Genomic DNA, 23037 nt, shown 5'->3' with positions numbered 1-23037 from the left:
AAGCTTCCCTTTTTGTTGCCCCTATTTAATACCTGTTAACCTTTTCTTTCTGTGGACTAAGAGGGAAGCCAAGGTAGTCTATTAATTCTATATGTTTGCTACTGGAGGATGTTCAAACTGTTTCTTGCGGAGGAAATGTAGTGTTTACTTTTTGCAAGTTCCTGCTTATTAGCCATTCGCAGCATCAGGAAGCCGATCAGGCTGCCTGCACTGTTTTGGGGGATGGTTTTTTTTCACTTACAGAAAGCATCCGCCCCGCAGGAAGAGCTCTGGGGCCAGGGACGCGGGTGGGAAAGGAGAGGCCACGCCCAGAAGAAAGTCCTCCGCGCCCGAAACCTTCTCTCCGACAAGAGACCGCCCTGCCGTCTGTGACGTCACAAAGGGGGCAGTGAAAGGGAACGTGACGTGGTGGCCGCGGCTCATTCATAAAGCCGGCGGCGGCCCCGCGTGGTATTGTTTTGTCCTTCGGTCCTTCTGCGGCTGCAGGCGATCGCGGCGCCGGGACAGGTAAGCCGTCTCCCCCCCCCCCTTCCCCGGGGAGAGGCGCTGAGCCGCTTCGTTCTGGCTCCCGGTGCGGAGCGGTTTATGGGGGGTAGCTCTTGAAGCGAGCCGGCTTCTCGCTGTCCGGGGCTGCCGTCCCTGACCCCTGCCCAGCGGGTGGCATCGCTGGCAGGGGACTAGGACGGGGGTGGGTCAGATGGGCTGAGATGTCCGATGAGGGGGGGTTGGCTCTCTCGAGTTGCCGCTCCGCGCGCCAGTGTTAACAGTAAATAGCCCCATCCGGCTGCCCGGTGATCCCTGACCTCCCCCCCCCCCGGCCCTTAAGGATAAATCCCAGCTGTCAGCCCTAGAAGCTTGACTACCGCTCCCTATCCGGGTCGGGTTTTGTTGCCCTCTCTTGTTCTCCTGGGTAGGCGGGCATTCAAGTTCCCATGCTGACTCCAACCCTCGGGAGCATGTGCTTCTGATGTACATCACTGGCCCCTTTCCAAGCTCCGGCCACGGTCAGCAGACCTGCTAGCTGACCAGCAAAATCTGCGGATACGCAGCTGGGCACCCGCAAGCCTCTCCGGGGCGGTTGCTGTCCTGATGTGATTTCACACACCCCCCCCCCCCAGCTCTCCAGATGTGGCCAGCTTTCTCCCCGAGTTCTCTGTCTGGAACCTGGGGGGGGGGGTGTCTGTGGTTCCAGAAGGCAGCTTCTAGAAAAGGATAACATCCTAATAATGGCAGCTGATCTTCTGACCTCCCTGGGCTCCAGTATGGGTGAAATCTCGCATCTATATCTGTCAGGCTTTGGATCTGCCCTGTTGTGCCAGAAGCATGAGGATAGATGTTCGTTAGGTCTCACGGTGGCTGAGCTCTTTTTCTCAGGATTAGAAAGGAAGCATCCGATGGCTTCTGGAATTTGATCCCTGGTCAGTTGGGTCTGAATCTCCACCTCTTCAATACTATCCTTTGATTTAATCACCATGGAAGCCAGATTGAACCCGGCCCCTGGTTTTCCCCTGGGACCTGGAGGCACAGGGAAGGCTGTAACTTGCCCGAGGTGATCAGATCAGGGGTTGAGGGGAGGTTTCGCGCCTCACTCTGGACTCCTATTCTTTGCTGGAGGTGAGACTTGTTGGCTTTGGGATGCAGGCTTGCAGCTGCCCAGCCAGGGTGGGTTCTACATCAGCGGAGTAGGGTTATCTTCCACAGGGAGAAGTCTGTCCAGAGCTGTTTCAGGACTCTGGCAGCCATGATTTTATTAAGCTATAAATAAAATAGTTTTTGGGGTTGCTTTTACAGAATTTAGATAATCATGCATATAGTTTCTCACTATAGTTTTACAAGTTAATTTTGGTACAGGGAAGCGTAAGATAAGCTTACATGGTTTATGCTGTCACAGCCCCAAAGAGCTTAGTCTGTCAGCTGCTCAGGACTGGCTCGGAGCAGTGATTACTGCCTTGGTAGACTTGCACCCGCGTCTCTAGCTCTGTGTCGATTGCTTGTGCTGGATTGCTAGCAGAGGAGAGGGGTGGCCTAGGGAATCCAGAGTTTAAATCCCGCTTCTACTACTCTGTACCCCTTGTGACCTAAAGCAGGTCTCACTGTATCATATTGGCTCTGCCTGTCAGCTCTTTGGGGAAGGGACAGTGTCTATCGTTGTACAGCACTGCAAAAATGTCATGGTATCCTGCCATGTAACACCTTCACAGTTTCTCTGGCAGGATGATTTTCCCCATCGGGTAACCCCTAGAAGTTTGAACATGAAATGAGGTTTATTTTCAGTCTAACTGGTATTTTGGAGGTAACATGTATATTTTAGTGGTGCGGGAGGGGCTGAGGAGGAACATAGGGGGAGGGGGGTGTCTGTGAGACTGCATCCTCCAGCCAGCGATGGATGGGCTGTCGGTCCCTTTTAAACTGGTACAGGCATAGACCAGCAGAGATCCTTGGGTAAATCGGGTTTGGTGACTTGTCGGTACCCGAACAAATCGGGAAGACCCGACGCAGCACGGGTTCTGCTAAATGGGTCCAGGAAAAGTTTATGGGAAGCTTGAGGCTGCGCAGGGACTGCTCCTGGGCTATGCGGGCAGGATGCCGGAGGAAGGTTCCTCATGGGCGCTGCCGCAGTCCGCTGCTGACCTGAGAGATGGGATTGCAGTGCCTGCTTTGCCAGCCCTTGGCCTGTGGTCGTGATTACTTGACTTGTTGCAGTAGGGAGCAGTCGGATTAATACTACATTCGTCCTGCAAGCGAAGAGAGAAATTGAGACTGAAAGGTAATAAGTGCCGCTTGGTTTCCACTGGCGTGGCGCCCAGGCTGGCTGGGGAAGGGACTCTGCCGGCGTGACCGGGAAGCCGAGCCGACGCGGCTCTGGTTACCGGCTTAGAGCGACGGCGGATTAGAGCTGCGCTGCGAGACTCCGTCCTCGAAGGCCACCCACAGGGTCCACTTTTCAGAGCTGTAAACTCGTCCGGCGAGCGTTCCTCCTAGGAGATGCTGCACGCGGCCCTTCAGGACAGAGTTGGGCGCCTGTGGATTTAGAGGTCAGGCGAGCAAGCTTGCCCGCTAGCTTTCACCAGGGCAGCCTGCCCCCTCGTGCTGCTGGCAAAGCTCACGGGTTTTCTAACTTTCTCTTGCGCTGACGGCGGAAGGATCCAGGCTGTAGCCGAGCTCGCGGCCCTCGTCTGTGGCTCGGCTCTTGTGATTATGGGGAGGTGCAGATGTAGTCAGGAGCTGGGGTTGTACAGAAGAGCGAGGGGAGGCCTCAAATCAGAAATATCTTGACTTTCTTTTTGCTCTCTAGCTGCCATCCTCCCCCGAGATTGTACGGTAGTGTGCACTGTGCTGGATATATTTTTATTTTCTCGCTCACATTGACTTCAGGCCACGCTTTAATCATCACCCAAAAAAACCCCCCCAAATGTGATAAATGATTTGGCCTCTGGGCTGCTAAATGCAAACCTGTTCTAGAAGGTGGTTTTAGAGGGCTCCAAAGCGATAAACCCGGGAGTGTAATAAAGAGAAATCCAAGGGAAAAAATAGATGCTAAATATAAACGAATCCTTCTAAACTCTGCACCAATAAAATGTTTGTGCTTCAGCGGGACCCTCATATCAAACCGGCATAAGATTTTGCTGCGAGTGTAACAGCAAATCATTCTTTCCGCCTGGACCTTTATAATCCCCACTCTGCCCACCAAGCTTACCAATCGTTTGGATTTTCTACAGGCAAAGCTGTTTTTTTTTTAAAAATTTTTAAATTTTATATTAGTGAAACTTAGAAAACTTTTAAGTGTCCATTTAAAACGCCAATCTGGACTGGAGAGATCGCTGCTCCCAATAAAAGGGGACCGACCTTTCACCACGGTGCGCGTTCTGGAAGCTTATGACTTCCTGCTTCAGGGAACCTGTCTGTCCATCCTTCCAGGTCACTTCCTCCAAATGCTCTGTCCATCGGGCAGTCTCCATACAGCGCAAGGACGCGGCTAGCGATGGCATGAGTTAATCTAAGGGGCCGCAGCGGTCTCTCTGGTCTTTATTGGGCTCGCTGAAGATGGAAAGGATGCTCCGTTAATTTTTTTTTTTCCCCCCAGCAAAGTTTGCGTCCTGGTAGTGCCTGCTTCATGCACCCTGCTGCTCGCCCGCCTCTGGTACAGAAATCCCCAGCAGGGTTAGTTTGGAAAGAGAAAAACAGTGAAGCTCGTCAGTTTGAGGCCCTGTTGGTTTTGGGGGGTGGGGGGTGGTGGAATTTGAATTCGGTGCCGTGCTGAAACTGTAACTGCATGACATCCTGAGATGCCAGTCTAGGCCTGCTGCTGCTTTTCCTGCAGATGGCAATGTGGAAAGCCGGGCTGGATCAGTGTGTGCTGCATTGCAGCATTATCCCGTGGGGTGGGGGAGGGGGAGCTCGCTCCTGGATATTTCAGCCCTTGGAGGAAAGGGTTGAATGTAATGACACTTGTCCTGGGGTGCTCTCTCCTGGACGTCAGCTGTGCAGAAGCTCTGAACTGCCCCTGGGATTTTGTCTGTCTGCTTTCACAGCATGCCTTGATCTGCTGACATCCCTAGCCACAGACGCCCAGGTGTGCCATTCACAAAAACTTCACCCGGGTGGTGGATGGGTGGCCTACCTGGCAGGCTGCATAGTAATTGAGAGCAGAAGGCCGGTCCTGTAATTAGCAGGCAAAGGTGCAGATTCTGGCACAACACAGACAGGCTCCTTGCACGTAGACGCACACATTCCCCCATCTTGGGCTGCTGCTAGGTCCAGCTGCGACCTAAAGATAAGGGGGAGAAACGCCCAGGTTACATCTCCATGACATCTGCTGTTCATGTGTGTTTTGAGGGGCTCCTCTTCCTGATGGAGGCCGGACTGTTTGCAGTCAGTGGACTGAAAACCCAGGCTGTTGGCTAGCAACGTCTCCCTGCTGGTGACGCACAGTCCAGCGTCGGCAGAGCCTTCATACCTTGCAGATGTGCATAGGGAGATGGGGGCCCCAATGGCTTTTTTTTTTTATGGCTAAGATTCGGTAGCACTGCCACACGAATTCTGTCAGCTTTGAAAACGTGTCCCATTCGTTTCACACGTTTGAAAACGTGTCCCATTCGTTGCAACTCTTTCGAAAGTGTCGAGTGCTGCACACCTGTAGCATTGCATCAGACATTTTGATGCTGCAAGCCTAAAGGTGCCTTCAGAAGCAGTGTGTGTCCCTGTGTCTGCATCAAATCCTGTCCAGCACTCGCAGAGAGACCTGGGGGTAGGGGCAGCACCTCATGAGACGAATGGGGCACTGGGCATGGCTAGCGTGGCCTGCCTACCTGGAGCCAGTGCAGTCCCTGTGGGGTCTCTGTTGGTTGATCTGTAAAATATTATACATTTGCTCCAATCTTTTCAGGGGGGTGTGGATTTGTGGGAGATGGGGTTCAGGACTTGCCTTTCCCTGGCTGTAAGGGAGTTGTTTCTCCTGATACACAAACCTTGCTATATTTAATTTCATCTTTTGACAGACGAGGAAGCCTGGCTTGTAAATTTCTTTCAAACAAGCTGGACGTTCGTTCAATCTCCGTGCTGTGCGCGGCGGCCCTGGGGATGATATGAATGCAGAGGATGGTGTTGGCCGTGCACGGGTCCCTTCTTCAGACAGGATGCATTGGAAGAGGCTGCAAGCCGGTGGTGTTGGACCCTCGGAAGAGGGTGGTGAGCGCCTGGGCTGCCTTCGTCCTGGCAGGGAGCCGGCCGCAGGTAACATCCCGCCCTGCGGTGGGGAGAGCAGGAGCTTGCGGCATCTCCCCGGGGCCCGCAGGCTGTAATCTGCGCTGTTTACTGCCTTTCTCAATGCTTACTCCAATGTCTAGACGCGTTCGGAGGACAATTGGCTTTAACCATCACTTCCGAGGCCATCGCTTCAGTCTTAATTACTCTCTTCCCAATCCGTCTGGTTTTGCCAGCCCCGGCTGGTGCTTAAGGGTGTGGCGAGGCTCTCCCTGCTAACACCTGCTCTCTCGTTTCTGGCAGGGTGGGAGCTGAGACTTCGGAAGCTGGTGCAGGCCGGGGTTTGTCGTCAGGTTATTAATGACGAGCTCTTCGTTTTTAGTGTTAATCTGTTTTTTAATGTGGTCTTGGTATTCAGGTTATGTTGTGCGTATGGTAACGTGTTGGATTGTTTTTTATATTTGCGGTTTTTTTTTGATATCTGGAAAATTAGTTGGGTGAAACAATTGCCCTTTACAGTTGCTGCTGCCGGCATCTGTAGGAATTGGGGTCCGGTGTCCCCCTTGCAGGCCCCTTGGCTCTGTAAAGCTCGGGCTGAACGGTCTTGCAGGGAGAGATGGATGAATGAGGAGCAGTGAAACGGATCTTAGTTTTCTTGCTCTTCTGGGCTGCAGTTACTACGTAGTAACTTAGTACTGATGGCAGGAAAAGACCACATGCTCCATGCAAGTCTGCCCCGCAAGCTTATGGGAGTAACTGCTCCTCCGTGCAAGTTACCCCCATGCCTTCTGTTATGGGTAGAACTGCCACTCCATGCAGGTTACTCCTATGCCTTCTCTTAAGATTAGTAACTGCTGCTCTCTGCAGGTTACCCCCATGATTCTGTTACGGGTAGAATTGCCACTCCGTGCAGGTTACCCCCATGCCTTCTCTTAAGATTAGTAACTGCTCCTCTGTGCAAGTTACCCCATGATTCTGTTACGGGTAGAATTGCCACTCCGTGCAGGTTACTCCCATGCCTTCTCTTAAGATTAGTAACTGCTCCTCTGTGCAAGTTACCCCATGATTCTGTTACGGGTAGAACTGCCACTCCGTGCAGGTTACTCCCATGCCTTCTCTTAAGATTAGTAACTGCTCCTCTGTGCAAGTTACCCCATGATTCTGTTACGGGTAGAACTGCCACTCCGTGCAGGTTACCCCCATGCCTTCTCTTAAGATTAGTAACTGCTCCTCTGTGCAAGTTACCCCATGATTCTGTTACGGGTAGAACTGCCACTCCGTGCAGGTTACCCCCATGCCTTCTCTTAAGATTAGTAACTGCTCCTCTGTGCAAGTTACCCCATGATTCTGTTCAGGGGAGATATTCACATTCCCGCTAACCTTTCTATACACTGCTGCTTGAATGTGCTTTGCTTTTGCCCTTGGTCCTGTGCTTTTTTCCCCCCAATGTCTGCCTGTCCGTACCCTGGACTGTAAGAGTCAGGGCCCAGGTTTTGGCTGACTGAATCAAATCCCCCCCCCCCCCCCCGCCATCAAAGCAGAGAGCGATGTTGCATCAGAATTAGTAACCCTGATTCCATCTGTTTATGGGTAGTAGCTGCCGCTCCGTGCAAGTTACCCGTGCACCCTTTGCTTAACTTCCACCTCTAACCTTTAGGGATCCACAGTGTTTATCCCATGCCCCTTTGAATTCTTTCACTGTTTTCATCTTCTCCACCTCCTCCGGAAGGGCCTTCCAGGCATCCACCACCCTCTCCGTGAAGAAATATTTCCTGATGTTGGTTCTGAGTTGTCCTCGTGACCCCCTAGTTCTACTGATTTCTTTCCAACAGAGGTGGTTTGATTGTGCATCATTAAAACCTCTCAGGTATCTGAAGGTCTGTATCCTATCTCCCCTGCACCTCTTCTCCTCCAGGGTAAACATATTCAGATCCTTCAGCTTCTCCTAGATCTTCCGAGAGACCCCCGCACCATTCTGGTCGCCCTCCTCTGTATTCTCGCTCTCCTTTTCGGGCTACGGGTGCCGGCACTGAGTGCAGTACTCCAGGTGAGGCCTCGCCACCTCCATTTTCTTACTGGTGGTTCCTCTCTCTATGCAGCCCAGCGTCCTTCTGGCTTTAGCTGTCCCCTTGTCGCGTTGCTTTGCCACCTTCCTGTTACCAGACATCGCCCCGAGCTCCCGCTCCCGGTCTGTGCCCGCGTTGCATGAAAAACGCTGGGAGTTATACTTAATAAAGAGGCTTTCCTTGTGAGTGACTGTCTGGTTTGGGCGTCGGTCACTTGGGACCATGGTAGGACTGCAGTGCAGAGTGACGACCAAGGATATACAGAGGGGGCAGGTGTTTGAGGGGGGGGGGGGGAGTGCAGGAGGCGGAGCCAGTGATGGGGGGGCTGGACTCAGACTTATAGAATTTCGGTTCTGTTGAATGAGTGGCTTTGCTCCTGGGCTTCTGGATTTGCAGTGGGGGTCAGACAGCAGGATATTCTATTAGTGAGTCCCTGGCAGGAAGTAACGTCAGCCTGCTTTCACTTCCTCTTCCAGCCTCTGGACCCTGGACGTGTTGGGTTTACCTGCTTCCTTTCCCAGGATGTCCTCTCACTCAAGGGATAGAATAGATCACGTTCACCAAGGCAGCAACCCAGAGAGCCTCGCTCGTGGGATCTCTGGGGCGTGCGTTTGCTGCCTGTGAAACTCTCAGGTCTGTAGGCCCTAAGAGGAGATTGCGTGGCCATGGGATCTGCCTCATTCGTTTCCTCCTCTTTTGGGAATGAGTGAAACCTACAGATGTCCTGAGGATGGACTTGCTGGGGGGAGATGGATTCTGTCTCCAGCTCTAACAGGGATGTTCTTGGCCTCTTAGCTATTCAGCTGCGGTCGGGGGCAAGGTTTGATAGCTGCTCCGTGGCCCCTCTTCTCCTCCGAGGGGGGGGTCTCTCTGGCTCCTTGGCTTCCTGAAAGTGCTTGACTGCAGCAGCCACAGAGGGGATGCTTCTGTGCACGCGGCAGCCCTGAGGCACCCTGTAGGTGGCTGCTGAATTCCCAGTCTCTTCCCTGCATGCCGTCTCCCCCGGTGCAGCGCTCTGATGCACGCCGGCAGCGTGGCTTCAGTGTACTGCGGGTATAAATAGTTACCAGGCAGCGAGGGACACAATGCCTTGCTCTGGGATCGCTTCTAGCAGCAGATTTTGGTTGGAAAGCTGGCACTGCTAGACTGGGGGTGGGAGGGGAGAGTGAAGGCTCTTGCATTGTTGGACGCGCTCGCCCGTTGGAGGAGGAGGAGGAGAAGAGGTCGTGTTGAGCCCAGAACTGAAGGAGCCAGGCTGGTGCTCTGCTGTGCGCTGAGGGCGTCTCCTTCAGGCTGTCCCCACTGAGCGATTCCTGCTCCGGCAGTGTCTCCCCTCCCCCTCCCGATGCCTCTGGGAGCTCACAGCTGGTCCATGGAGGACTGTAGGGCCAGCCCCAGCTATGCTGTAGTATAGTGCAGTCACCACAGAGTGGTCAGAGTCCCTAGGGCCCCACTGCCTGGGATCTCGTGGTCCTCCTGCACAGGGCGTGGGAGGAATGCAGCGGGTGCCATGGCTTCTTGGCAGGGGATTGCTTGGCTGCCGGGTACAGATTTATATGGGTATCTCCCAGTCCTGGTGGGCTTACGCATGCTGTACCTGCATGTAATCTGCTTTGGAAGTGGCGGATCAGTCACCACAGGCTGCATATAAAGGACAGCGTGTATCCGAGGCATCAGGACGCGACTTCACAACGGTGGCAAGCGGAGCGATAGCTGTAAAATTGGTGGCAGCTTCTTACGTGGGTGGCCAGGAGCAGATATGCCGTAACTTGTCTCGCACGTAAGTGCTATGCTGGGTCAAGGTCCATCAGGCCAGCGTCCTGCCTCCGGCAGTGGTAATAAAGCGATTGTAAGCGATGGCAGACAAAAGACCAAATGGTCCCTCCAGTTTCACCAGCAAGCTGCTTGTGGTAGTAACTGCCGCTCCATGTAGCTCACCCCGTGCAGAAATGCTACCTTTTTTTGTTTGTTCAGAACACAAATATAATCGCTAGCTTGCCTCATGCAATACAGAAAGCCTTGCTGAAAGCTGCAGAATTTTCCTATCCCGTGGCCTGGCCCCTCCAGATTGCTCTCACCCTCCCCAGCACTCTCCCTTCAGGCTTAAACCCTTCCTTGGTTTCCTATTCCCTCACCCCAGCAAATTCCCCCCCCCCCCCTGCCATCTGCTTTACTAAGACCCCTCTCAGCTCTACGACCTTCCCCTGCCTCTTCAGGGTCTGCTGCCGCCTCTGGGTTGTTTTTTTTTCTGGCCACGTAGGCCAGCCGACTGCTGCTGATCCTCCTCCTCCTCGCTTCCAGCTGACACGGGGCCTCCCCACATCTGATTCTGTGGGGGCAAATGCACATAATTCAGTGCAGGAGGGAACTTCTGTACCTCACAGTTCCCCCCCCCCCCCCCCCTTCAGCAGTCAGGACCTTAGCTTCGCAGAAGTCTCCAGCGGGTGCGGTAACGAGAGGAAGCCGAAGTCGGCTGCCCTGGTTCTGAGTAGCTTAGCAGTGGGCCTAGAGAGGAAGGGGTAGATAGAGAAGGCATTGAGGAGCCGTCGGGCATGGCTGGATCCCATTAAAGCAGACGTGAGGCACGGGAGTGGGACAAAGGGCTGAACTGGATGGGAGTGGGGGTGCTTGGTCTTGGCAGGGACTGGCTTTCTGGGTAAGGGCAGGTCGTCGGAGATAAGAGCCAGAGCCCCTCCTGGAGCCAAGAAACGTGTAGGGAGCAGTGAGGCACCGGGGGGTGGCTCGATCTCAGAGCAAACGAAGCAGTAACATCTCTGAACCTGCAAGAGACTTCCTTCTCTCTCTCAGAGCAATGGGGTGGAACCAGAGCCAGCTCCCTTCTGATGCCCCAGACTCATCCTTTGTGCCCCAATCCAGATGATTTCCAGCTGCTCATAAGAACTCTGAATCCTCGCCACATTTCACTTTTGAAGCGTGCAAAGGATTCTTCTCCAATTATCACTCGTATTAATCTTTTCTTGGCAGAAGGCAATATATCAGATACGCTAAAACGAGCTGAGACCTTTGCTCACCACAGCCCTATCTTGCTCTTTCGGACTTTGCTAATTTTTGACTGATTTTTCTTATTTTTTTTGCTGACTTTCTACTGGAATTGTTTCTTGATCTTTCAGTTTGACATTAGGGAACCTTTTGAGTATGGAATAGGCAAGGTTAACATTTAAACAGAATGAAATTCAGAATGACCCAAAAATTTGAGGTCGTAAAAGATGCAATGTTAAGTCATCTGCCCTGACGATGGTTTTAATAGGCTCGTGCACGTCTTAAACTTTTTCATCCAAGATAAACACCGAGGCTTTTCGTGTGCATGACTACAGGGCTGTCCAGGGAGGGAAGAAAGCAGAGCTTAAACGCTGCGAAATCAAGTCTCCGTTTACGCTGGCGTTGGGACTCTCCACAGAGTGGCGACTAAAACCAGATCGCTGCTCTGACCCGGAAGACGCTTAACGAGGGTTCACTCACATCTACGCTCCCACGCGATACTAAGGTCATCGCAGAGGCGTCCTGTTAGATGTTCTGTGGGGCAGACCCGTTATTGGAACTCTTTCTGCTGGAAGCTTTGCGCTCGTTACGTGTACAAAGACCTTTGGGGGAAAATGTTAAGACTATTTCAGTGGGAGTTTAATGAGGAGGGCGAGATATTGCAGGATGCTCCTGGTCTGTACATTTTTGCTTATGAAGATGCTTGTAACTGTTTGATTTTATTGTGCATGGAGTTTCTGTGAGCGGCCTCCAGTTTTGGTTTAGGCGGCTTATCTGTATTTGAAAATAAAATAACTTTATTTACTACTCTCTGGCTCTTTCTTTAGCAGACCCTCCGGCCTGGGGATGAGCAGCACCAGGCTTCAGGCCTGCAGCTGCTGACCATGGTAGAGCTCTGGGTGCCTGGGCAGCATTCAGTCAGTGCTGGCTCCTGGAGGCCTGAGCTGATGATGAACAAGGAGGGGCGTTGAAAGCGAGTGGGCAGGTTTATCTCCCGTCTCGGGGCGTTTAGATTTTCTATAGGTCTATTTCATTTTGCCTGGGGGAGAGATGAAATGCTTCCCAGTAGCATTTCATCTTGTTCATGAAATCTGGTTTCCCTGCCAGGCCTGGGCCCCTCCAAAAAATAAAATAAAAAAAAAACCTTGGGCTGAATGCCGGGAAAAGCTTTATAAAAATGAGTGTGCCCCAGTTTCTTCTGGATAAAGTGACTTTCCTGAGATCAGAGGGGAAACCGACCTGGATATCCCAAGATCTTTGACTTGTGCCTGATGCTCCAGCTCAGGCCTTTCTGATCCTCCTTATGAGAGAAAATCAATTCTGCTCTTCTAGGAAGAGAAATGGGCCTGTGGATTCCTGATCTAAAAAGATAAATAGGTGATCCCAGGAAACGTGGGTTCCCTGCTTGCACTGGGGAAGACTTTATTTGCACTCGGGGTTGCTTCAGGCATTGGGAATGTGAAACGTGAATGGCAGCCCTGTCCCTCGGGAGGATTACTTTTAAAGGGCAGCGCACACAGGAGTCCCCTTACAGGAGCGCATTTAGTAACAGGAAGACCAAATGCTCCATCCAGACTGCCCAGCAAGCTTCCCATGGCAGCGGCTGCCGCTCCATGCAGTTATCCCCAGGCCTTATGGCAACCCATGAAAGTTGCAGCTAGCAACACTTTTTTTTTTTTTACTGGGTGAGGAGCTTTCTTGAATAATCAGTGCTGCTAGACGTGCGTTGCTTATGCACTTGGCCGTGGAAGCAGTCCTGTTCTTTCTCCCTTATGCCTGCGTGTCAGTACCCCAGACCGTAGAAGCCAGGGTCCTCTTGGTCGTTGTCTGAATCCAATTCCCCTTTCCCCCTCCTGCCGTCAAAGCGGGGAGCAATGTTGCAGTTGTGTTAAAAGCCTCAGGGATTATTGATTTAAGTTTTTAGTAATCTCCATGCTCTCCGCTTGGGTTCGCCAGCGGCAATAGACTTAACCAGCGGTCCCTAGCAGAGAACTAAGGTGCAACGTCTGGCAATTGTGAAAATTGGATTTACAGCTAAGCCATACTATTTTTTTTTTTTTTCTTAATTTTGAATTGAGTTTCCTCCTAGGTTTCCGGTCAGTCCTGCAGCACCACGAGCCCTGATTCACAATAACCCGGGCGTTCCCCTCCCCCTAGCCACACCTCTTGGTCAGATAATCACACTGGGAGGGGGGCATAAGCTGGCTAGCATGCCCCCCGCTCTGAAGATAGCCACGAGTCCTTGCATTAATGACGCTCCCCTTCTCCCAGCATCCCCAGCTCCTTCCGGCTGGGAGAGGGAAGAACCGGTCCCTTGTTCCCTGCGTAAACCAGTCTGCCGGGCACTGGATTCCACCTGCTTTCCAGTGGGGGGGGGGGGGGGCCATATAACACCCCCTCCCCCGTTCTCTGCACCGTGGCTCTTGCCACCAGAGTCTCGTACCCTCCCCAGTCAGGCCCAGCAGGGATGCCCCTTCCTATCTGGGACGGTGCCTCGGGGATCCACCCCGGTGCCACTGGCTGCCCTGGGTTTCCTGCTTTCCCTTCCAGGTTTGCCTGTCAGACCCGTGCTCGCTGGTTTAGACTGCGTCCCCAGTTTGAAATGTCACCCGACGCAGTTCCCATGCCTTAAAATAATTCTTAAACAAAACACGCATGAACACAAGCTCTACATGACTTCTCAGACGCACGTGGGACACTGTGGCTTGCAATTTTATAAACGGACCTCTGATAATACACCCGGGTGTGAACCAGTTTTGACGCTCTCATGATGGCTGAAGGCAGGGCGTCTCGCAGACTGAAACTGCTCTTCATTCACTGAGCCGACAGGACTGGCACTGGGGTCGCCTTGACATCCAGCATCCCTTGTGCATTATAGGATGTCACGAATTGCTCTGGGGCTCAGTCAGCTTTACTACTGTCTGAGCTAAAATCCCAGCGTTTTCCACGTTGGGCTGTGAAAGAGAAACCTTTACAGCAGCGTGAAGCTTTGCTACCTTCCCTGCCACGGAGGGAGGTGCGGAGTAATGCGCCCCCCCTGAATGGGGAGGGGAGAGAGTATCAGCACCCCACAGCCACCAAGGCTCCCACGCGGTTTCCCGGTCACGCAGAAGTGCTTCGTGGCTCCTGATGATCTTGGCCTGTACAGATGTGATTGGGCAGCTCTGCAGAGTACCTGGAGTAAGCCAGGCACAGCTCGGGGACGGGATCCTGTGGGTGATTGGGGGGTGGGGGGGGGGGGTAGCTTTTAGGTCCCTGCAGAACTGGATGGCCCAGTTTAGGTCTGGATCACCGCAGGGGCTTTCTTGGTCATCCTTCCTGAGCAGCTGCAGGGCTTCTCTGAGTGTGGGATGTGTCATCCGATAGGGCACCGAGGCGTGAGTGCTGGTAATGTGCACAGAAACAGCATTACCCCTTAATCGCAGCAACACGTGAGGTAAGAGTGCAGAAAAACAGGATACGTGTAAATAACGCTGCCCTGACCTATGGTGGCCTTCCTCGTTTAAGGAGGAGAGAGGCACGGTTTTGGGAAAGGCTTGTATGCATTTCTCTGGATAAGAGCACTGCCTTTGCATTTATTCTGCTGCTGTTTGGAAGCAGATGATTCTCTCACACTTGTAGTTTGAGGCTCCCTAAATGCTTTAGCACGGCACTGGCTAGGATGAGCCCAGATTTACGAAGCAAAAAAACCCAAAATACTTGGACCCTGAGCTGCGGGGAGGGAAGAGCTGGAAATCACAGCAGGGAGGGGAAAATGGGCAGACAGGATGGCCTTGCTCTGCCTGTTAAGGTGACTGCTCGCAAGAGTAACACCCAACATGTCTGATACTTAAGGCAGCTGCCTGGGTGCTCCCGCTGTGCAGATCCCACCGGGCCCAGCAGAGCTGACCCAAGGAGGGTAGGAAACGCTCTGGGTGCAGGAGCAGGCCTGTGCCGCAATCGGTGCCAAGCGCTGCCAGTCTGAGGAGAGGGAGGCTGCCAGGAGTGAAGGGCTACGGTCCCCTGGCAAAGGCCAGCATGCCGCCGATACCGCACAGCAGAGGGGAGGACGGCCCTCTCCCAGAGAAAACGCCAGCTGGCCTCCGTTTAAAGCCTCCACCGGGGGGGTGTGTGGCCACCTCGCTCCTTCAGGATGAATGTGCATGAGATTTACTGTACACATAATGGGAGGCAGGGCATGCATATTCATTGTGGCTATCTCAAAAGCCAGGCCTGATCGTGGCTCCCGAGGTCAGAGGTGAGGCCACCCCTGGCCTAGCCCACAGCTGTAAAAGCTGTGACCCGGCCAAGGCCCCCCCCAATAACTTAGTGTTAACTGCGTGTGCTCCCGCCTGTCTTCCTAAGATGGCACCAACCAAAGTGGCAAAGCTTTCCAGAACACAACTGGCCACCTTCCTGTATCATGGCAAGGCTGTGGCATTCCCCCCCCGAGGAAGCCCGCTGGGCATAAGACTGTGTTACAGTGAATGGGGATGCCCTGGCTCTTCAGTCGGGCCTTTAATGGCTGGTCCTCGGCGTTGAATCTCTTCAGGCTTTCATGCACACCATTTGGATGTTGTTCTACTTGGGATAATCTGTGTTAGCGGTTATAGTTTGTGAGTTACTGTAGTTCTTTGACTTCTGCTGTTGACTTTGTCCCACACGGCCTAGTGGAAAGGCGTGTAACCGAATAATTACGTATGTGACACAAAAACTGCCCACCGCAAGCCGTCAACAAGCTGAAGGTGCCCCTAACATCATCCTCTGGTGCTCGTAGAGCGGACAGAGCCTCATCCTCCCCCCTGTCCCCAAGACGCACACCTCATCGCTCATCTATATTTGTTGCTGTGTTTTGTTTTTTTTTTCCTGGCTTAGCTGCGTTGGGGATTTTTTTCACAAACTTAGCTGTTTATTATGATCTGAGCAGCTATAATTAGACCTGCCGAAAATTCAGCTGAATCATCTATACCGGGGTGACTGCTCCTGCATATGAGGCGTCTCATCTCTCCTCTCCTGCCGGTGAGTCACCTCGCAAGGTGGCGTTAGACACCTCGGTACGCAAAAGCAAAGCTGACTGTCACAGGCAGGCAGGTGACTGGGGCCAGTCTGCCTGGTTTTACTGTCCTCCCCGCAGCATCTAAGGATGGCTGGCTCGTCCTAAGGCATGGCTACCAAACCCAGCACTGGCTGGGCCATCTCTTGTGGCCGCTGAATGCACAACCCCCGTTTTAGTCTCTGCTACTCCTATCCTCCATCTCCCTCCCTCCAGTTTTCATTGTTCTGACTGAACACACATGCTCTGTATCTTAAATAACAGCTGTACAGTAATTAAATGCACCCACCCACTGCTCGTGGCACTCGTGAAGGGCTATAACATTACCCTGATGGATGTCAGAGAGCTCTCCAGGCTCCTGGCCAGAGTCGAAGCCATGTGACAGAAAGTTGGCATGGATCTGGCAGAGACACATGGTCAGGAGTGAGGCCAGCGAGGAGAGCTGCTGGAATCCGCAGGAAGCTTCAGTCCAAAACCTACCCCTGCTGGCCACAGCCTCGCAGAAGCGTGGAAGGGCTTTAGTGTTTGCCATGTAAGGCTTGGCATGCGGTAGATGGCGAGCTTGTGGATGCCCTTCCGGAGGCCGAGGTGAAGAAGAAAGCAGTGAGAGAATTCAAAGGGGCACGGGATAAACACTGTGGATCCCTAAAGGCTCGAGGATGGACATTAGGAAAAGTGCATGGGGGTCACTTACATGGAGCGGCAGATACTACTATAGGCTTGCTGGGCAATCCAGATGGGCTGCCTGGGCCTTTTCTGCCATCACTACTCCGTCACTATGAGGTGTCAGATGCAGAATTAAAAACAGGCCGAACGCGCGTCCATAGCCCCTTATGCTATAAAGGGATTAGCGCGTCCACGACGTGTCCAGTGCGCCGCAAATCTAATAGTGCTCATCACGTGCAAATGCATGTCGACGAGGCTATTAGTGATTCACCCCACGTGCAAAAAAAAAGTGCACTGGATCCCAAAAAGTTGTACAGAAAAGCAGAAAATACTGCAACTTAATATGGTGTATTAAGTCGGAGGAACCAAAAAGTTTATTAAAAAGTGCTGCTCAAGTTAGGGAAATGGTTTCTCGGTTAATGAGCGTTCATTTTCCTAACCTGCGGACAGCCGACCTCTCCTGGGCGCCTGCTGCCAAGTTTTCACTAGGGGCGCACAGTTGACCCTAGCGCCTCCTTGGCAGCGTGGCACCCCAGGAAAGGTGCGTTTTAGGGAAGCAAACATGTCCCATTGTGCAGCTCTGCCTGGGGATCCTGACGCTTTGAGACGCCGTCCGCCATCCAGCGTGTCACACGAACATACGCCCCCCTACAACGGCCTAAGTTTATTTAAGGCTGATGGTTGAGATGCCTTAAGCTTCCTCTGCCACAGCTTGCTGGCACATCCTAGGAGCGGCCCCGTTTGCAGAACGCACGCTGGCTTCCAGTCAGTTGTCAAACGACATGAAATGTGCTCTTGTTATCGTAGTCTCCAAGGACCAGACGCTGCAGTGCTGTGTACAGCGGTAGCACTGCAAGATACATAGGTGCCCCCTTCTCTATACAGCTTACGGTCGAGACGGGACAGACGCAAATCAAGCTTCAGGGAATGTATTGGAGAGCGAAGATAAAGGCTAAGATCTGAGATCCTTTTTAAAAGAAACGTCAAGCTGTTTTTAGAAAGGACGATCTGCCAGCCATTCCAGGCAGAAATGGTGCAGGAAGGTGGAAAGCAGAGTCAAGAACTGGGAGTGGAGGTGAAGGGCAGAGCTGAATGCGCTTGATGGAGAAGCTGGAACAGTGTGCGGAAGCAGAGGGAGCCGGTGCCATGACGCGATCACAAGGGAGGAGGACGACTCCCGTAGCTGAGCGTTGAAGAGATGGTTCAGTGGGAGACCTGTGAGGAGCGGCTTGCAATAATCTGATCTGGAGGAGATGAGAACAGGTGAGGGTTCTGGTGGGTGTCTGGATGCCTGCTGAGACAAACTACCCCCGAGGCTGTAGGATGAAAGGACTGGGAGGTGGACATTGGTGTCCAGAGATGGAGGCTTTGGGAAGGAAGATCGAGTTCGTACGTGGCAGGCTTGCGTTTTTATGGTGACGTCCGGGCAGCGATGCGTGACGAGCAGGCTGAGACGTGGGACTGGATTCTGAGCGCGTCCTCGGCCTAGAGATGGTACCGAGAGCCCTGGGAGATCAGAGCACCAGGGGGAAAGTGCTCTGATCTCCCAGGGGCGCACCGAGTGTCTGTAGGATACAGAAGAGGGGGCAGTCTCAAAGCCCAAGCAAGGCCAGGCTGTCTGCATGAGTGGATGGTGACCGGTGGTGCTGAAAGCCATGCATGCATCTAGGAGAATGAGCATTCATTAACTCTGAAAGAGTTGTGGTGTTTTTTTTTCCTCTTCCTTCCTGCATTCTCATTTTGTTGAGAGCTGGACTGCTTGTGCTACCAAACCCCCCCCCCCCCCCAAAAAAAAACCTGTGGCATCTGTTCAGGTGTTCTGTACTGGTTCTCCCACTGCATCCAGAGGTGATGGAGGCAGAGATCAGGCCCAAAAACCAGGGGACCAGCAGTAAGCGATGGGGTGAGGGTGAAACTGGAGGCCAGGTAGGGTCTGCAGTATAGAAATAAAGAACCACGAGCAGGCAAGAGGCCTTGCAGTTCTGCTTTAAGTGACGGCTAAGTCTATGCATCTCCATCCCACAGGCCCGATGGTTGGGCCGTAGGCACACGGACCTTGCGCTCGAGATGGACGGATGGCGGTGGTCACTGCTGCCTGACCAGTTTCTTAAATTTTTATCCTATTTATGCATCTTATTTACTGCCAGTCCAAAAGATCACGATGGCTTACCAAAGCGACATTCATGTTATATATAGGTCAACACATCTCCATCTCCTCCTGCTGCCTTCTCCCAGTCTTCCCAGCAGATGTTCTGCTCTTCCAAAACATCTTTTCTCTTCCCCATGAGACCTTTTTTTCCTATTTCAGTACAGTAAAAACAAAATCCCCCTGCACTTCACTTCCTTTTCGTAAAGTAGGTGAAGACGGATTTTGCAAGCATCCAGGAAACGATGCGTTTGTTAACGGAGGCCGAATCTGATTCACGCAGAGCGGGGGAAGGGAAGGGGAAACGTGCTCTCTCTCTCTCCCTCGTGCAATTGTTGCCCGACCTGCTCAGCGAGAGCTGAACTTAGCGGCAGCCACCCCGTGTCCCAGAAACGGCAGTGCTGGGGAAGCGACGGGACAAAGTGGCATGAGCCGGCCGGGTGCAGGACTCCCCAGGGACTGAGTCACCCCTCAGTACACCTGGGGAGGGGGTGGTTTAATTTTGTACAGAGTCCCCCAGGGGCCTTGCCAGTACAGCAAATATTTGAATCTAGAGAAATCTCCACTGTAAGACGGGGAATGTGGTGCTTGGCAGTCCTTTTTGGCTAAAGATTTTATGTACACTCAGGTGCTTCTTGACCTTTGACCCTTTGCCCCCCATGGTCATGGCCTTCACTTGATCCGCTCTTTCCATGGCTGGGCAGCTGCTTCTTATTCCTCTCTCTTCCAGCTCCTCCGGAGCCAGGGCTGGGATCCTGGAGTCGGGAGCCTTCGCTGCCTGGAGGGGTCCCCGGAGGCTCTTTGCATCGTGGGCTCTGAATCTGCCCCCGGCTCCAGAGCCTGTGAGCGCTGCCTGTGCGGGATTTGCCCGCTCCTCGTGCATGGCGGTGCTGTCACCGGGGCAGGCCCCCCCCCCCTCCCGGTTATGTACGGCAACGTATCTGCCTCGCCCTGCAGCGGGGGGCGTGAATTTTATCGGCGCACCCTCCGGCCTTGCGGGACTGAAGAGGTTTATAATGCATCCAATAAACCATGCTCGTGTGTGCGGCCACCCCAAGCCCCCGCTCGCTGTATCCAAGGCATCCCCTTAGATTTACTTTGACAGCCCAGCCTATTAAATCTGTGTCCTGCTCTCTGATCTAACAAATCCCTCAGCCTTTTCTTGCCGGGGGGGGGGGGGGGTGTGAGCTGGACTCTGTCCCCTCTTGGCCTCTTTAGCTAAAATCAAACCACGGTTTCTGAGCGCTGGTCACTTTTGGCAGAGATGGAGAACCTGTATGACCCGATTTAGACGGCAGCAGTTGTAACGACCTTGCTGAGCGTCCCTCCTGTCAGCTCTATATGGTGACCCCCCCTGTCCGTGTCGGATTGAGCAGCCGCCCTGCCGGGTTTTTTTCCCATCCTGCTCTCCCAGTCTGAGAATCTAGAGGAGGACGGGGGGTGTAGACAGAAAGCATTTGGGGGCCGACGCAATAAGATGTGCGTGGAAAGCGTACTGAGCGCCTGTCTTCCCGACGTGGGTGCCACCACGTCCCCTGGGTGCCCGAGGCCGTATTTAAATGAGGGGATGCGCTGGGGGAGAACCGTGCAACTGCATCTGGCACCCACAACTGCAGTGGAGGCTGAGTGTTGAGCTGAGCGCCCCATGCTATGTGCGTCTAAACTCTTCGTCCGGAATTTCTTTTTTTTTTTTTTCCTTCTCACGAGCCCTTGACTCGCAGCTTGGCTGTACGCCACCTCCGGGGCTGGAGTTAAATTTGCCAAGTTAAAGTGCGCGTTGGGTGCCCAGAGATTTTCTGCATGGGGGGGAGTGGGGTAATAGCGCTCACCACATGTAAATTCCATGCAGATGGGGCTATCTGCTGCTCATTTGTTTGGGTGCATGCTTTGGACGCGCTGATCTCCTCGTCGCGTGCTAGTCTAGCGCGTCCAGCCGCCTGTAAACATGTGCTAAGCGCGCTGTATTGCATCTGCCCTAAAATCCCAGGCAGAATCCTGAAGCTCGTTGGGGAGAGACGGTGGCACGCAGGGCTTTTTTAAGGACTGGTTTGTGTTACCTTGACATGACCTTGATTTTTTTTTTCTCTCTGCTTTGCCTTCTCCTGCAGGTTTTCTGCTGTAGGAATCCACGTGCAAGCCTGAATCATGAGTTGTAGCCCTGGCTGCCTCTGGCTGGCCTATTTCCTCACGGTGAGTACCCAGCACGACAGCCTATTGATTCAGCATTTGCTCATCACCACTGACCCTCCACGCTGCTCTTGTCTGCGGGCCTCTCGTGTCGGGACGAGCCTCCGCAGGGTCTGCCTGCATCCGCTCAGGACCCCCTCGCCCCGATACCTCCCCCCCATTTTCCTTCTAATGCTGCACATTGCTGGGTGAGCCGAGGGAGGAGATGGATGGTAGAGCTTGTTCTGGTTTTTTTTTTTAAAGCTTGCAGAATTTAAAAAAAAAAAAATCCCTTTAGCATAAGTTTGTACCCTTGAAGCAAGCTCAACATATTGCATTGAAATGCCCATTGGGTAAGTTAGTGTAGAAGGTGTTGATTCTGGGCACTAGGCGTTGAGCTTGACCTGGACTTCACTGTGATCATGGAGAGGAGCTATATTTCTTTATTTGGAAGCATGCTTGCTAAGGTGTCTTCTTGATTTTTAATTCTGAGACTCCGAATGAGGATCTTTAAGCTTAGCTTGTGCTAAGGAGTAACTCTTTATTCTAGCTAAGCTCTCTGTGCACCCTCATGCCAGAGAACTTCTGCTGCAGGAAACGTGTTCTCACCGGCATGAATACTGAACTACGCATCCCACGCGTGGCGCTGAGCGTGCTTCATGGTAAAACAGCTTGCATTCAGCCGGGCCTCTCCTGGGGCATCTGCCTTGCCTTCGGGGTGCATCCGTGAGCTCGGCACTGGGAACTGAATGGTCACGCTAGTATGTTTTTTGGAGCTGAGGTATCTTATCTCCTGCACCAGGAGAGAGAAGAGAAGCCAGTCTGACCTTTTTTATTTTTTTTTGCTGGGGGGTGGGGAGCCCGTGTGTGTGACTTTCCTCATTGTCCGGGCCGTGGGTATTGAAACATTCTGAATACTGGTGCCTGACATCTTGCAAAGTAGACGAGCGTTGTGATGGCAGTAGAGACTTGTTAGAGCCCCCCCTTTTTTTTTTTTTTTTTAGTGCTGGTTTATCCTCACATTCGGGCCAATTCAGTAAAATGCGCGGGAGAGCCAGTGCTCCGAGGCGAGCTGAATGTTGAAGAGATGGTTCAGTGGGAGACCTGTGAGGAGCCACTCCGGGGTGCGCGATTCACTATGCTAATGAGGCACTAGGGACACTAGCGAGTCCCTAGCGCCTCCTTATTGGCAGAAACGGCAGCTGTCAGCGGGTTTGACAGCCGACGCTTAATTTTACCAGCATCTGTGGATTCGACAACAGCCACTGGTTCGGAAAACGGACACCGGCAAAATTGAGCGTCCATTTTCCGGGCTGCGAGCAGATTTTTTTTTTTAAAGATTTTTTATTTATTTTTATTTTTGGGGCCTCTGACTTAATTTCACTATGATTAAGACAGAGGTTTACAGAACATTTTTTCTGCTTTTCTGTACCCTTTCCCAGCGCCGGCTGAAATTAACTCCTGCCTTTGGGCAGGCGTTAATTTCTGTGTAAAATGTGGCTTGGCTGCACACTTTACTTTCTGTATCGAGTGGGACTAACTAATAGGCTCATCAACATGTATTTGCATGTTGAGCACGCTATTGCTTTCGGGGGGGGAGGGTTGGATGTGTGTTTTCCACACACTATTACTACCCTTTACTGTATAAGGGGTAATAACAGTGCATCAAACACGCATCCAACAGGAGCTAACTGTGTGCTCGGCCTGAGCGCACCGTACTGTATCGGCCTGCTTGTGAGGAGGGAAACAGAAAAGCCTGATAGCATGAGCTAATGGTAGGCAAGTAGTTTGACTGGGTCTTCCAGCAAGAGGCCCCATTGGCTTCGAGTCCTGGTAGGATATTACAGGCATCTTGATGCCACTTGCTTCAGAAAGCTCCATGCCTGTCCGGGTATGTCGGTCCTGACGCCAGATGCTGCTTTACCTACTGCCCATGTGTAGTGGTGCCCCATGCCTTTGTGGCCACCTATGTGTGCACCTACCTTCCGTTCGGTACATGCACACCGCTGAAACGAATGGACTAACGAATGCACCTCTCAGTGCTGATGTATGGAAGAAGCAAGGCTACAGGTGTCACTGTGCACTGGCATGTAGGTTCATCAGCCTCCCTCCAGAGACCAAGGATGGTTTGGTACCTCAGAGGTAGGCTGGGGTGGTGGGAGGGGTAATGGCATGGAGGCAGGTCATAAGCATCAAAGTTAAGATACTTGTAAATCACACACTAATGCCTTTGCTCCACTCCCAAAAGAGGACAGATG

General features: G+C 52.7%; 1 protein-coding gene across 1 annotated transcript in view; it reads left to right on the top strand.

Annotated features, from left to right (window-relative positions):
- The first annotated feature begins 432 nt into the window (after positions 1-432).
- RELT (RELT TNF receptor) overlaps positions 433-23037 on the top strand; it is a 58760-nt gene continuing 36155 nt past the window's right edge. The window contains exons 1-2 of the mRNA XM_029603142.1: positions 433-507; positions 20722-20803. Coding sequence (XP_029459002.1) covers positions 20759-20803 — 45 coding nt within the window. The 5' untranslated portion in view covers positions 433-507; positions 20722-20758. The remainder of the gene's footprint in view (positions 508-20721; positions 20804-23037) is intronic.

The sequence above is a fragment of the Rhinatrema bivittatum genome, chromosome 5, assembly GCF_901001135.1.
Source record: "Rhinatrema bivittatum chromosome 5, aRhiBiv1.1, whole genome shotgun sequence".
In the NCBI taxonomy this organism is placed as follows: Eukaryota; Metazoa; Chordata; class Amphibia; order Gymnophiona; family Rhinatrematidae; genus Rhinatrema; species Rhinatrema bivittatum.
This window is presented reverse-complemented; position numbering and strand designations above follow the sequence as displayed.